At 45.6% G+C, this 16,236-nt stretch overlaps 1 protein-coding gene across 7 annotated transcripts in view; it reads left to right on the top strand.

The window, feature by feature from the left end:
* Nucleotides 1-16,236, top strand: part of Irag1 (inositol 1,4,5-triphosphate receptor associated 1) — a 112,531-nt gene that overhangs the window by 65,072 nt on the left and 31,223 nt on the right. For all 7 annotated transcript variants that reach the window (XM_006230047.5, XM_063262919.1, XM_063262927.1 and 4 more), the window contains 4 exons: nucleotides 9,261-9,384; nucleotides 12,449-12,479; nucleotides 14,964-15,104; nucleotides 15,713-15,844. In XM_006230047.5, coding sequence (XP_006230109.1) covers nucleotides 9,261-9,384; nucleotides 12,449-12,479; nucleotides 14,964-15,104; nucleotides 15,713-15,844 — 428 coding nt within the window. The remainder of the gene's footprint in view (nucleotides 1-9,260; nucleotides 9,385-12,448; nucleotides 12,480-14,963; nucleotides 15,105-15,712; nucleotides 15,845-16,236) is intronic.

The raw sequence follows: 16,236 nt of genomic DNA, 5'->3' as shown, positions 1-16,236 counted from the left end.
GCCAGACCCTCCCATGCCTATCGTTAGTCAAGAAAATGCCCCCCAGAGAAGTCCAAAAGAAAGTCTGAGAGAGGCAGTTCCTCTTCCTAGACACATCTCGTTTGTGTCAAGTTGACAAAACCAACCAACCCAGTATTATTTAACCTTTTATTATTATATATGTATATATTGTTATAGGTTGAAAATTCTATTATACATTTATAATTACTATATTATTAAAAACACTTTATATGTTTTTCTTTCCCAAGTTTCAAAATTGGTGTTGAAGTCTGTCAAATATATTTGTTGAAAAGATTATGTATTAGTCAATTAATTTAGTAATTTTCCTCTTCCTTCCTTCCTTCCTTCCTTCCTTCCTTCCTTTCTTTCTTTCTTTGTATCGATACTTGGTTTATTTTCTTTTTTTGGATGAGGTAAATTAAAAACTAAATTGTTGGGACCCAGGGAATCCAGACACACTGTGTTATCATTTGTTCTTCAGATCCAGTTCCAGAGTACGTAGTTCAGGTGCTGGCTGGCTTTGCTCCACCCAGGCACGCAGGGACCCTCCTGTCCCTTTGTTATCTTTTCAGCAGATCCTTGAGCCAACTTGAAGTCTCACAGATTAGGACTGGAGGGGATGATGGTGGTGGGAGGGAGTGTGGATGTGGGTGTGGGTGGTAGGAGAGGGTGGTGGTGAGGGAGGGGATGGGGGTGATGGGAGGGTGTGTGTGTGTGTCAGATTCCAGAGCAGGGTGTGGACTGTGACTCCTCTTTCACTTCAGCTCTGTGGTGGCATCGTTTCACAAATAGCAAGAGAAGCAGGGAGTATGGTCACTAGCCTGAGAGCTGGCCTTATGCCATTTTCAAACCCCATTCACGTGATGGATTGTAGTGGTCAGTTAGTTCCCTTTCATATCATCTTTTCAACTTACCAATATACCTAGACAGCTTCCCATTTAATACCCGTGGAGCTTTAAGATTTTTAAAATAAAAATTAAACTGATACATATTTATTTCCCCACATTTCTCTGTCTTATAAATAGTGGTATGATGAACTCTCTCTTGTGTTATAGAAATGCTTAGAAGTGATGGCATCCTATAGGTAAAAATGGGTGGATTAAAAAGTGTTTATGTGTGTGTGTGTGTAGTCAAACTTTTCTATAAAATTATGCTAATCTAGATATACCTAGCCTGTAGCAAAGTCTTACTGTCTATAGTGATAGACAGTCACTGAGTTTTATGAGTAGGTAAGTGAATTTGACTCCTATAAGCTCCCATTTTTTTAAAAAGAAATTATGCCAGAGGGCTGGCTCGGTGGGTGAAGTGCTTGCTATGCAAACCTGTGGTTCCCTAGAACTCATGGAAAGCCAAGTGCTGTGGAACTCATCTGTAATCACAGCACTTCTGTGGTTAGATGGGGGTGAAGACAGGGGCCAGCTGGCCTAGCATACACAGCGGCAGACATGACACAGGGTGTCAGGTAAAGTGGAAGGCAAGAACTGGTCCCTGAGGTTGTCATTTGATTTCCACATGTGCACTATGGTGCACACACACACACACACACACACACACACACACACCATTAAAAAAACACCCAAAATGAACCCAACTATTCAATAAATGAATACCTCCTCCTATATTCTCTCAGGTCTAGGGTGTGGATGATTAAACATTTCATCATTTACTGGCTGCTGAGCCTTGGGCAAGTGTCTTGGTCTTGGCACCTCAGTTTATCCAGCTCTACAATGAGGATAATTATGGCACCTACGGTCCTCATTGACCTGATGTAATGCTTTGTGTGACCCTAGTCTTAAGTTCAGTTAGATCCAGCCAATCCTTTGATGACAGTTGCTGAACTGTTGAACTCTATCTTGTCAACCAAGTATGACAGGACAACATTGGGCTGCAGTCATCCACAGGCCCCTTCCCGCCACTAGAACAAAGGACCTGAGAGCCTTCTGAGATCTGGCTCAGAGAATATGTCCAGGCTCTACCAGCGGTTCTCAACCTGTGGGTTGTGGCCCTTTGGGCAAACCTCCATCTTCAGAAATATTTATATCACAATTCACAACAGTGGCCAAATTATAGTTATAAAGTAGCAACGAAAGTGACTTTATGATTGGAGGTCGCTACAACATGAAGGCCTGTGTTAAAGGGTCTCGGCATTAGGAAGGTTGAGAACCACTGCTCTAAATCCAACAGAGCTCACAGGAAACGTAATCTCTGATGAGGAAACTCTAATCTTGTTGGCTGCTCCTCAGGGAGGCAGGAAAGGCCCTTATCAGGGTGTTCTGGAGTCTCCAGATCCTTGACTCTGAGTTTCTCCAGTAAATCTGACCTCCCAACAATCCAACCTGCACGCTGCACACAGGGATTGCTCTGTACACTGTCTTTGATCATTGTTTCAAGACAAAGGTACGAGGCTGAGATGGGCCACTGTCCAAGTTGTTTTCTGGGAATGTGTGTGTGTGTGAGTTGAGGGGGGGGGAGATGTCCTTGTCCCCACAGCCATGAACATTTCATCTGCCTCCCAATGGGAACTTTGGCCCGCATTCTTGACAGCTCGCACAGCATCCAGAGTCTGCAGTTGTCTCAGAGACCTCATTCTGTTCTCGGGATGAGTGCTGGAGCCTCAGAGGGCTCTTTGAGGCTCTGTGGCAAGCCCCACTCATCTCCTGACATCACCCAGAACCACCCTCTCCCAGCATTTGTCTTCCCTTTGGCAGCTGCCCCATTTCCCACTTTCCCCTCTACATAGAGGGTTTTCTCTTCTCTTCGCCTTTGCCCAGTAAACTCCCATTTTAGATTTTCCTCTGATTAATATCTGTCCTCTTAAACAATAATTCTGAAAGGGACAGTTGTGTGAACCTTTTTCTTAGTATAGCATCTATCCTTGGCTCCAGCTCCCTTGCCCGGGACATAGTAAGTGCTCAGTAATTAGGGAAATACTTCATGCATGAATGGACCCACCACACTCTCTGTGAGAGGAACCCAAGGGCAGACGGAGTCACTGTCAAACCTCGTAATGCAACTTCAACTGAACAGAGGTCATTGGGAGCAAGGAGGGAGAAGCAGCTAGTTTAGAGCGGTGAGTCAATGAAGGCTAGAGGGACTGCTTTGCTCTGGAAGAGAAAGGTACACCAGGCAGGGCAGGGAGAAGGAACAAAAGCCTGGCATGCTTCAGAAACAGAATCTCAGCTGAATCCACTGTGTAATGTGCATCCCACAGAGATGGGCTGTGTGACCCTGAGCTGAAGCAGTGGACTTGGGGCAGGGAGGGTGAAGGCTCGAAGTAATGAGTTAAGTAAGGAGTTAAGACACTTGGTGAGCCAGAGAAGCATACAGGAAAGGGAGCCTACGTCCCAGCCTAATCCTTCTGAAGAGATTACAACAGCTGGTCTGAGATGGGAGATAGTCAGAATTTATAGAGGCCCAGATCCTGTTACAGAGAGAATGCCTCATTCCAGTTACAGTCATCAGAGACATCTCTGCAAAAGACACCATGTTAAACAATATGGAAGTGGTCTGGTGAGGGACAAGGATGACAGGACTGTGGAAGGAGAGTTTGAAAGCCATTTGGAGGTGAGGATAGTGGGACATAGTGAGCAATGCACCAGAAAGCCACCAGGAAACTGCATGTGTGGTTGTGTGGGTAACGGTGATAATATTAGATCTCAGGATGGAGAACTCCCTTGAGAAGACCAAGTATCTGGGTTTGAACATATCATGTGCCCAGGGGACACAGCTGAGACACACAGTTTGACAGACTCATTTTTACATCCTGGCTCTACTATGGATGAGCTTGGCTCTGGGGGAATCGCTAAACCCCAACTGGTCTTCAGTTCCCCCAGCTTAGCAGTATTGACTTAACAGAGCAACTGTAGACAGCCAACAAAAAAGAGTATGTAATGTGTAGCTGCTGTTCCATGAAAGGTGGTGTTGGAATGACTTTTATCCTCTGCATCTAGTTGGTGATGTCTACAGGGTGGTTGGATGTCTGGACCAGGATTCCGAGGAAGGAGGATGGTCCTTCTACACAGCTCAAGGCTGGGCCACAGCCTCATGTCTCACACAGGGAAGATGCCCTCCCGAGAAGACAGATGCAAAGAAGTGCATTCTAATGGGTGGCTCTGGCCTTGGAGGAAAGTAAAAACCTCCTCGTTGTATCGAAATGTCCCTCTTTGCACAAATACAGAAGGGGACAGGGAGGAAGGAGAGGGATTATACAAGGTGTACCCTTCAAGATGAAAACATTACAATTTAACTGAGTTTGTGTTGAAGCGAACTGAAACTACAGGACTTGCTGAATCTTTGTTATTACTTCCTCCGAAGAGGAGAGATTAGTCTTGGCTAATGTATTAGGAAATGTATTAAGGGTTTAGAGTTGTGGATTTTTCTGGCATTAATGCTTTGGTTTGGAGTAATTGTTCTAAACTCTTTACCCAGCATAGCACTGGTCATGTATCGCAAGACCCAGAAATACTAGTCACGAGAGGAGTTTATATTCACAGATTCCCTAACACAGAGGGCACAGTATAACCTCTGGGCCAAATGGAAAAGCACCAGGGTCAGCTAGGAGGTAGAAGGTGGGTGGGAAGGACTTTTACTGGGGTTTTCATGGCAAGGAGTGAGCTGAGCATAGTAGGTACCCTGAGTAAGCTTAGAGTCAGATGGTTTGAGAAATTTTAACAGGCTCTGGAGAGGAGACAGGCGTCTAATTGTTGGATACTTGATATTGCCTTGGTATGTGAGAGTTGGAAAAAGGAGACATTTAGAAATATGTGTTCTAGGCTGATTGGGTTGGTTTCGATGTCAAAGGTGTACTCAAAGGAGAGTTTTCCTCCTGTCTCCTGAGATGAGCTATCCCTGGAGAGGCAGTCTTTACAAAATCAAAGACCATAAGGCTGGAGTATCAAGAAAGCAGAAAAAAACAGAACATCTCATTACATATTTTCTTTGCCGGCGATTTCTTCCAGCTTCCCCGCTCTGCCTGACTAGATGCTGTTTTTTCTCTGTGTCGTTGAGGTTGTAACATTTCCATTCTACTCTGTAACCAGCTTTCACAGTCGGCCAGCTGTGCAAACTCATAAAAGGGTTTCACGCTCACTGCGAGTTCCCTCCTTGTGGCTCACCATCCTTAAGCATTTTATTTTGATTTATGTTTTGTTTAGCTGGACTTCATTATCTAGTAGTTTCCCTGGGGAGCACCAGAAGTATTCTGTGTCCTGAGTTCTAGCATATTTGAAAACTTATTTAGCAATAGCCTGCGTAACTATAAAATTCTTGGCTAACACCTTTCTGTGAAACACCATCCCATTGCATTCAGCATTATGGAGAATCTCAAGGCCCTCTGGTGTCCTGTGTCCACTAACCTTCATGTTCCCTGCATGTGTGTTTTTCCCCTGTTAGGAATAAGAACAGTGCAATTTCTTTACAGACATGCCTTTAAAAGAAAAGATAAGAAAAGCATCGTATGTACAGTCAACCTCCCAGTTCATCTCTCCTCTCCACTGAGGACAACGTTTCTTCTAGTATGTCTTTAAATATATTATTTCTTCAATGAGAGGATCAAGAGGGCTCAACTTAGGACCTGCCTTCTTTAATCTTTCTTTTCCTCTTTACATTCTTTATGATCAGACAATCTATCTTGTCCTCCTTACTAATTGAAGTAAAACTGCATATTATATGTCTTCATTTTTTTAACACACTAGTTCTGTTTTTTTCAATCTCTGATTCATTCTACTTTTGGTCTTTAATTTATTTCCTTAAATAAAACTTTTGTCCCTTATGTGTGATCTTTCTTATCTTGTCCTGATTTCTTATTCTCATTTTTTTCAAATTCGAGTTTTCCCTAGAGTTAAGCAGTTACAGTATATATTTTGCACAGAAATGCACTTTTTCTCTTTCCTCCTGTGTTCTTTGCATTTATGTGTCCATCCTGACATCTGCCTCCTGTGTGTTTCCATTCTTCCTTCCTTTCTACCTTCCGTCTTTCCTTCCTCTTTCCACTCTAGTATTTTTGTCTAGCTGCCATGTCATTGGTTTTCATTTCATCCTCTGTGATGTCTCCTCTTTCCTTGAATGTGTAGGGGGAGGAGGCTTAGTTTTCATTCACTCCCTCTTGCCGCATCTGAGATCTCTTTGTCCTCTTCTCTCAGTACTGCAGACTGGGTGCTCATCGATACTTCTTTGCTGCTTGAGTGGGAGGAAAGAGGAAGCTCAGACAGCGCTGTCAGCTGCAGCATTTGTAGGCTTTCTGCTTCTTTTCTACAACTTTGTTCAGAGTCCAAAACTGGAGTTTATTTTGCCAAATTAAGATATTTCTGTCCCTCCAGCTGGGAATTATCGAGGTTTGGAGTACCAGTTTAGGATGGAATTGTAGTGAGAGTCTGTCCAGATGTTTATTGTCTAGACTTGACCCACCCCTTCCAGGGGCCATCTGCTCTCAGCCAGGAGAAGGAAGAAAAGGATAGATGGAATCCAAGAGTTTTAGCCCTTGTGCTGTTCTCTAGAGTGGTTCGTGTGGAGCTTGGGTTGAAACTCTCCACAGCTCCTGCTGCTCACTCCACCCAAAGAGCTTGCTCTGTGTGTTGAGTTGTTTTACATCTTCCCTTCTGATAAGCCCCAACATACTGCTCAAGTGATTCTGATACAATACCAGATACCCATCCCTCCTTCCTTCCTCCTCCTCCTTGTCATGGAAAGCCCAACGCCAATGCGGGCAGCATTTTCTCTTCTCTTCTTGGCAGTGTTGGTATTGTAGAGTGTAGAACTTTCTAGAGAAACTTTCCTCCTGACATTCCTCTGCAGGCTGTCTATTTACTCATTCCACCCACTCTTTCTTGTTCTGTGCTCTTGTATTCTTAGAAGTTTCATTATCCTTATCCAGAATCCATCTGTTTTTAAAGACAGGGTTTCTCAGTGTAGCCCTGGCTGTCCTGGAACTCACCCTATAGACCAGCCTAGCCTCAGAGATCCCTTCAGAGTGCTGGGATTAAAGTCATGCACCAGTACCTCCTGTCAAAATTTATCACTTAAAAATATTTTGTTTGTATGAGTGTTTTGTCTGCATGTGTGTCTGTGTACCCCATGCACATCTGATGCTTGAGGAGCTGATGAGCCCCCACATGGATACTGAGACTCAAACCCAGCTCCTTTGCAAGAGCTCTTAACCACTGAGCCAACTCTCCATCCCCAGAATCCATTCTCAAGCCAGATGTTGAGATGCATGCTTGTAATCTCAGCATGCAAGTGGCCGAGACAAGAGGATCAATGCAAGTTGAAGGCTGGCCTGGACTATTAGTGGCACTCTGACTCAAAGCAAACAAACCCAACAAACCCCCTGTTCTTTGAAGGAGGAAGAAAGGGGAATCAAAGGCAGGGTACCCCATTTATTTCTAGGAAATTCGTCTTTAGCCATTATTATTGTTTTCAATGCTTCCTTTCTCTGTATTTAAACATTGTTGGCACACACAGAATTGATATTATGCTCTTGAGCTGTTGATTTGGTTGCATTAAGGGAAAGGGCATTTGGTTCTGGTGTCCAGTTATGTACGACCCTGCTATTTTATGAGCTGGTAGCCCTAAATTAGTTTCTTTTTCTCATTTTTATTTTTGTTTCTCCTTCTTCCTCTTATCTTCCCTCAACTTAGAGGAATATTTTATGTAGAAGCCCCTGGTATGTCCTTCATTTGGCATTAGATTCGATGTTTCAGACACACATACAGCATCCTGGGGAGCCCCCTGCTTAACTGGCTTTCTGCTAAGTATGGCAGAGGTACCCAGATGCAGCGCATGGTCACAGGTGACACATGGAGCTGTCAGTGAGCAGCAAATGCCAGCAGAAAACCCGAGAGTTGACAGGAAGCTACAGAATCAAGTAGTCTAGTGTTACACCTAGAGATGCAGTGCTGGCTATCCTATCCATGACAGATGGCCCTGTAGCCTGTGTTTGAATAACTGAAATATCAAGGAGTCTGTAATACCAGTCTGTTATTGAACAGGCTCAATCTGTTAGGAACATACTTACTGTGAAGCCAGCTGTGCCCCCTCCCCTCGCTGCTTGGTCTCCCTTGGTGATGGGAATCCCGGTCTTAATTCCAGCCAGATTACCGGTAGGTACAGCCTTCTGTCCGAACCTCTGGCCTGGTCTGCAATTCTGGAAAACAGACAGGCAAATTTGGAACAGTACTAAGTCAAAAGCCATGGCAGACAGTGAAAAATATGGGTGGTCCGCCCCATGAAAATGCAGCAGCTCACTGGACAGATAGGGATCCTGAGGTGGTTCGTGTGAAAGATGTCTGAGGTTTTCACTCCACCCTATGCTGTGAGAGCACAGTAAGGCTCAGCATGTCTCTCTTTCGTGGATGTGAAGGTCAGTGCCCAGGGCGTTGGCCAGTGTTCTGGGTTAAACTTGCTAGAGTACATCTCAGTCTCTCCAACAGCAACAAGGCAGAATCTCTGTAGGCGTGGGATGGGGTCTAGAGACCATGAACCATAGGATTCCTCAAAGAGCAACTGGGAAATAGGAGGCAGATCCAGGAAAGAGCTGGTTTGCCGAGGGTGTGGGAGCTGCGGGAGCAGAAGAGAGATTGATGGTTTGCTCTTTCTGTTTCCCGGTTACAATCCTGCATCACTTCAGGAGCTGCGCGTGCTGTTTGTCGGCTCTGTTGACTAGCAGACGTCCATATTTCTGAGACCTGTGACAGGGCTCGTGACCTTAGCTTTATCCTGGAAAATACCCACTTCTGTTACTATCGAGTGGCAAACCGGATGCTGATTTCTAAGTAGGAGTTAGAAGTTGGCGCTTTTGAATTTATTTGGGAAAAAAATTATCAGTCAAGAAATTCCTTTAAGAGCCTGCCAAATAGAGAGGTTTTCCCCAAACACCATAACCAAAGAGCCAACCAGCTTCCAGTTGCAGAAACCAACCTCTAAATGCTGACACAGGACCCTATTTGACACTGGGGAGTTATGGGAAGAAAGGAGTGGGGACAGATAGATGTTGGTTTGCCATCAGGCTGTGCCATTTGTGATGCCTGTAATCTTCAGCAAGCTACCGGCTCTACTGAGCCTTATACTATACACCCGCCATAAGGGATGGTTAAGAAGCAGCTTAACTGTGAGGGGGGTAAAGTAAAATAGAAGACAATTGATAAGGTCTCTGGCATGTAATAAAGTGCTTACGAGTGCTAACAGTGTTCCCAGAACCTGAAGCTGGCTGCCATACTGGTATGATTTGAAAGAGGCATTCTATAAGGAAAACTCTTATTTTCCAGGAGTCTCATCTGAGCTTGCCCCAGCAGCTGAGGAAGAAGAATCAAAGAGTGGTCTGGATGTGATGCCCAACATTTCTGACATATTGCTACGTAAACTTAGGGTTCACAAGTCACTCACTGGAAGGTAAATCAGAACATGAGCTTTCTAAGATCATTCGGGGGCCTGTGTGCTAGAGCATGGGTGGAACACAGCAGAATATCAGTCTTGGTTTTCATCCTGAAAGGAATGCAGTCCAGTGATTCAGGCAGGGCTGACATACCCCAAACACAAAGTACAGGATGGGCCATGTTGGTATTTCCAACTTCAAGAGTATATGGAATTCACAGGCAAGAACCTTTGAGGACATGAGGGTCACCAGAGGTGAGAGTGGTAGGCTTTGGGTCAGGGGACTTACATTTCAATCCTGATAAACCACTTAACTGTGGGACAGATGGAGAGATGTACAACACCCAAAATCATGTGAAGGACTGAGCAAAAAGCCCCCGAGACTTCTACTGACAGGGAGAAAGTTCCTTTCCTTTCTGAGTTTTGGCCTCATTACCTATACAACAGTTGTAAGTTCTCTGCCATTGGTAGGATGCACTAAAGAAGACCATCTGTGGGCAGGGCTTGGGACAGTGTCAGCACAGAACACATCCGTTCTAGCTGGATTAGAAAGTAAAGAGTGGGGATTTGAGATGACGAAGTTTCTAGGAGCACCATGAGATAATGCAATCCAGAGAACGATCTAAGTGAGACACGGGGGAGAGAGTCCAAGAAGACCTGTATGACAGGGTAGTCAGGAATCCAGGTCACAGTGACAAGAAGAAGCCACACATGCAAAGACTTTGCTGAACAGCTTTCCAAACAAAAAGAAGTAGTTTTAATAAAGGTCGGGGAGACAACTGGTAAAACACCTGCAAAAGAGATGGCTCAGGGGATAAGAGCACTGGGTGTTCTTCCTGAGGTGCTGAGTTCAATTCCCAGCACCAGAATGGTGGCTCAGAATCATCTGTAAGGGATTGATGCCCTCTTCTGTCATCCATGCATGCATGCAAATAGAGCACTCATAAACACAAAATACAGAGCACAGTGAAGCTACCTTAGTAATACACAAACACCAGCTCAAAATGGACCACAGACCTAAGTGTAAGGGATGATACCGTGGGACGCTTAGAGGAAAATGCAGGAGGCAGGCAATCCTCACGAGCCCTGAGCTTGGGTTAGTCCACGCTCTCCATTAGACAGGAAAGCAGAAGCAGAAGGTTTACAAAGAACAGGTGAAAAATAAGTTGCCATCACCATAATCCTAAGCCTGTGATGTCGATGCTGTTCAGAAAGTGGAAAGCGACTTATGGAATGGGAGGAAATATTCACGGATCATTTACCTGGTATGGTGCACAGTTCTATAAAGAATTCTTGTGATTTGACAAAATTAAGGTTTCAAAGAGAGTGCACAAAGGGTACCTGAGAAGATACTCCATCACTCCCTGTTGTCTTGGAGGCCCATGGCTCTGCCTCCTTGCTGTCAGGGCAGGACCAGCTGTGTCATGTGACCACATGACCAACATCACACCACCCTAGTCCTTACTGTTTGTGTGTGTGTTCTGTAGCTCCAAGTAGAATGTGAATCACCGAAGTTGAAAAATAAGCTTGCTTAATTATTTATGGAAAGATGTAATTTTCATTTAATAGCCAAATGAACCTAGGTGTCAGAAGCACATTCTAAGCACTTTGATAACCCCCACCCCCACCCCAGACAGTATGTTCCTGCTCTACATCACAGTGAGAGAGCATGTGGACCCTGAGAGGACAGGGCCTGTGATGAGAATTGTAAGCACATCTTTGTCACTGTTTGTCCCCATGCTCTGTTTTCTGACGGCTTGATGGCCACAGGGTGTTGCTGTCTCATCCTGACAGGAAGGCTCTTGCTGTCCTTTGTCAAGGGTGAGAACAAGCCCTTTGCAGAAATGGCTGACCCCTCTACCTTTGCTCTCAGGGTCTCTCTGTACCCATACAAGGGAGGAAAATTGTGTTTCCTGGGAAGTTTACTGATGGTGCATTTGCTCGCCAAGTCCTGTGACGAGAGTTGGACCCCTCTTGGCCTCCCCACCCAGCACAGGAAATCGCCTGTGTGGTATTTACGTTATTTGGGCTTCCAGTGGGGCCAACTTTAGTTACTAAGAGCTGCACAGGCAACCACATGGAGTGGCTGTGCAGATAAGGAATCTGTTGACTGAGACAGGCTGTGGGAACCGCTCGGGAACCTCTCAGAAGGTCACCTCTGTGTCAGCTGGTACTCACCTGCCACCGTGACACCAGGGCTTGGAGGCTTTTGCCGCAATGAGCTCTACCAACCCCTTTCTTACCTCGCAGTTTCTGGACCAAGTAGATGTTTGTCACGGTCCTCAGAGTCTAGGGAGGAAGGATGAATCTCTTCAGAGCTAGAGAAGCCCTCAAAAGCTACAGTTTGCCTCACACACATAGTGACAAATGCATGCATGTTTTCCAACTTCTCACAGCCTATCGGTGAACAGTAATAATAGCCAAGGTACCTTATACAGCTAATTTGCAATGGACATTGGTTCCAGGACCCACACAAACGCACACCACACAGATACCAAAATACTAATGCTCGAGACCTTGTATAAAATGGCATAGTGCTTACATATAGTCTCTACGACCCTCTGACACCTTTAAAAATCTCCACATGATTTACAATACCCAATGTAGTGTAGATTCTATATAAATAGGTGCTTAGAGAATATGGCCAAAAGAAGTCTGAATAAATTCTATAAAAACACAGTTTAATATATAGTGGTTGGTTAAAGGAATATGGAACATGTGGCTGTGAAAGGCTGTATTTACACACACAGTACACATATGTTCATGCATACATATGTATATTCCTATAAAAGGCTTATATAATATAGATGCTATCATTCTGATTTTACATATGAGCAAGCTGGAACTTAGAGGGGTCGTAGTGACTGTACTTGGGTGCTAACCCCAGCATCTAATATTCCACACCCCCTCTATAAAGGTCAGTGTTCACAGATGACAGGGAGGACAGAAGAAGAGAGAATCTTTTCTTCTCACCAGCTCACTCCTCTTCTGGAAATGCATGGCCTGTTGGTCATTCAAAGTCACCTCCTGCTTTATTTAGTAAGTTGGATTAAGTTCACTTGTACCTTTTTCTTCTTCACAGCGCCCCTCCGCTCACAGAAAAGGAAGTCGAGGTGAGTGACTCACGGGCTATGTACTGACTGTCTCTGATGATGTTCACCCACACATCCCTTCCTCCAGCCTGTGGCCCTAACGTTCTTACACAGAGTGGGAACAAGTGACTGTGGGATGTTCTGAATATTTGTTGCCAGCCACTGCTGGGTTCCCCAAGTCTGCCTCCATTCATTCTGACGAACGTGGTCAGAGGTGACAAGGTCGCCGAGCTGCCACCTTCAAAGACTGTTAATGTCCCTCGGTGGGCGAGCTTCCATACAAAGTCAGCCAGGAGACTTTACCAGTATACCAGAGTTTGGCATGGAGGACAAAGGTACTCACCTCCTGAGAGTTTGGGCTGCAAGATGTCCAGCTCAGTCGGCCCTGTGAAAGCTCTTGGTGCTGCCTTCCCTGGTTTGACCCCCTTGTCCCAGGGCAGGGTGATGGGTGAGCTAAGAATTTTCATCCTGGTGAAGGGACAGATGGACAAGAAATGTAGCAGAGCTGAGTCAGGAGAGGGTTGGAGAAGTGGCACAGATGAACTAAGGAAGATAGATAACCTGAAGCAACTACCCCTCCCCCCACAGGTAACACAAAGACCTGGAACCAGACATTACTACCCCTCCCCCCACAGGTAACACAATGACCTGGAACCAGACATTACCACCTCAGCACATTTGCAGCCCCACCCCTGCAGCTGACCTCCTAGTGTCTCTGATAAGTAGGTAGATAGAGCAGGACTTAAAGCAGGCGAGACGCCGGGCAATAAACAACTCACCCAAGCTTCCGGTCTGTCTCAGGAGATAACAAGATTGGGTTGGATACAAATATGCCAACTGACCTCAGGACCCTTGGTGTCAGGTGTAGAGAGCTAAGCATTGAGAACTGCTCATAGGCAGAGGTCGGGTAGTGACTCATCACTGCTGTGACTCAAAGCCCACTCTAGTGTTTATGGAGATTGGTCATGCCTGCTCAGTTAAAGTCAGATCTCAGTGGTATGCTAGCCTAACCATCTGCACGGCAGAAGTAGAAGATTTGGGAATCAGATATTCTAAGGTCAAGTCCTCTGCTCTTCATATGTCACCTTGAACAAGTTAATGATGTCCCTGGTCTTGGTCTCTTCACCTGTAAAATGGGTGTAAGAGTCCTTACTCCAGAGAGTTGTTGTGGGGTGAAATGTAGCAAGGTTTACAAAATTCACAGTCATGATGGTCAATAAGGGTCATTCTCAATAGAGCCACCACTATCATCTAGGAGGCAGTTCTTGTCTAGTGATAACTACCATTGGCCATGTTATGTGAACTTCAGAAGCCAGGTAGAGTCAGTGACCACAGAGTATGAGTTGGTGCAACAGCTTAGTGAGTAAGAGTCCTTTGCACGCCTGACAACATCATGATCCTGCAGTAGACAGAACCAACTCCTGGACACCATTCTCTGACCTCTACATGCATCCTGCTGTACACACACACACACACACACACACACACACACACACACACACACCCATGCACATGAACACACATGTACGCACGCACGAGTGCACACACACACCCCCCAAAGAAAGAAAGACAAAGAAAGAAAGCTGCTCCCCCTTGCTTCAGGCAGGGCAGATGAAGCAATTGGAATTGAAGACACCTCCCTCCCTCCATTCTTATTTCTTGTGTGGAGTCTGTTTGTCTATTTTTCCTCCCCAGTAGTTATGTGTTACGGTGAGTGGTAACTCCACATCTGATCAGCAGCACCTTTAAAAAGTTCATTCTTGCAGGGACGGAGATGGCTCAGTAGTTAAGAGCACTGGCTGCTCTTCCAGTGGACCTGGGCTCAGTACCCAGAACCAACATGCTGTCTCGAGTTCCAAGAGATCCAACTCCCTCTTCTGGCCTCTGCACTTGTGGTATGCAGGCATACATGCAGGCAAAACACCCACATACACAAAAACCTTTAAAAATTAAAAAAAAATCATTCCTGTATGGCATGCTCCATTTTGGGCTGGAATATTTATTCCTGGATGTTTATCATAACGGATCCATACCTGATCTCGTTTACTCTCCGGGAAGTTACTTAAAGGTGACATAGGAATTTGAGATAACAAAGTTAGAAACTGAAGTTTGCTTTAAATCCACGAGCCTGCTGCTGAGCTGTACTTCTTCAGTTACAGAGGTTTGATGCAGACCTCACATGTTCCCCCTACAATATGAGTCTAAACTGCTCACACTGCTCTGGCCTATCTCAACCCTTATGGGCACTATAGATTCAGGGAAAGGCAGAATGCTATTGTCTTGTCATTACATTTGGCCTCTGGTCCTGGGAAAGGCCTCACCTGGGCCTCGAGGGTTTCTATTTTGGTGTATTTCACCATCAAGCAAAGTTCATCTGCACATGGGGGCCTTGGTGACTAGTTCCAAGAACTCCCGGTAAAAGGGCTTGAGCGAGAATCCCATCTGCAGCTGTGCTGGCAGCAGTGACTCCTCCCAGCACCTCTACCACACTCTTGTTCCCAACAGAACGTGTTTGTACAACTGTCCTTGGCCTTTAGAAATGACAGCTACACCTTGGAGTCTAGGATTAACCAGGCTGAAAGGGAACGCAACTTGACGGAAGAGAACACCGAGAAGGAACTGGAAAACTTCAAAGCCTCTATTACGGTAATTGAAGAGCAGTCATCTCTAAGGGCTGGGCCCAAACTCAAACTTGTTTCGCTAGCAAAGTAGTTTCTGGAAATGAGAAGGGATCCAAGGTCTTGACAGAGTCTTCCTCAAAGGGCCAGGAAGGGCTGAGGAAGAGGTCCTGAGGGCTTGGGCTCAGGTGCCCTGGTAACTCCTTAGGAGAGGGATGGTTGACTTGGATATGACTCCTTTCAGACCAGTCAGATGTAGTGTGCCTCCCCTGGGTTTCTCCTGTATCTGGAAGACACTGTGGCCTGGGCTCGTCTCATGAAAATGAATCCAGGGTTGATATGCTTTCTTAGTCAGCTCAAGCTACCATAATAAATTAACTTAGGCTGAGCGGTTTAAACAACAAACACGTTGTTTCTCTTAGCTCTGGGGAACTAGAAGGCCAAACTCGGGGTTCCAGCATAGGTCCACACTGAGGCTATAATGAGACTGACAACCTCTCATTATAGCCTGGCACTATAGAAAGTAAGGACTCCACTCTAGTGACTTAGTCACTTCCTGAGGGCCCATCTTCCTACCTGCACATTGGAGTTAGGCTCTCGGTTTGAGGACCCTGGGTGATATTCCTTGTCCCTCAGTCCTCAGCATCCATCTGGTACCACTGCGAGCACCGGGAGACCTACCAGAAGCTTCTGGAAGACATCGCAGTCTTGCATCGTCTGGCTGCACGCCTCTCCAGCCGGGCTGAAGTGGTGGGTGCTGTGCGCCAGGTGAGCCCTGTAGCACTTGGTCTTGGCAGCTGGCACTGTTCCACTTGTGGTAATTAGCACCACGACACAAACAGGGACAAGAGTCATTACCTCTTGATGACTGCCTCAGACCAGGCATTCTATACAGGTTGTTGAGATATCCCAATATATTTGGTGCCAACTAAACCCTTGAATGGTTTCCCCAGGAATTGTTATCGGTGGGCATTGACATTTGAGGTAGACTGTGTACCCTGCCTTCCTCTCTAAGAGCCGATCTACAGTAGTTAAGTTAGAGATTCCCTACTGAAGACGTCTGTTGAGCGTTTCCTGTGTGTCTTGTGAGTGTATGTGACTGGGGAAGCTCTCCCTCTTCAGTGTTCTCACAGAAAACACACTCAGCTTCTACTGAGCCA

Source organism: Rattus norvegicus, chromosome 1, assembly GCF_036323735.1.
Source record: "Rattus norvegicus strain BN/NHsdMcwi chromosome 1, GRCr8, whole genome shotgun sequence".
NCBI classification, from domain to species: domain Eukaryota; kingdom Metazoa; phylum Chordata; class Mammalia; order Rodentia; family Muridae; genus Rattus; species Rattus norvegicus.
Note: the sequence above shows the minus strand (reverse complement) of the source record. Positions and strands in the feature narration are given on the sequence as shown.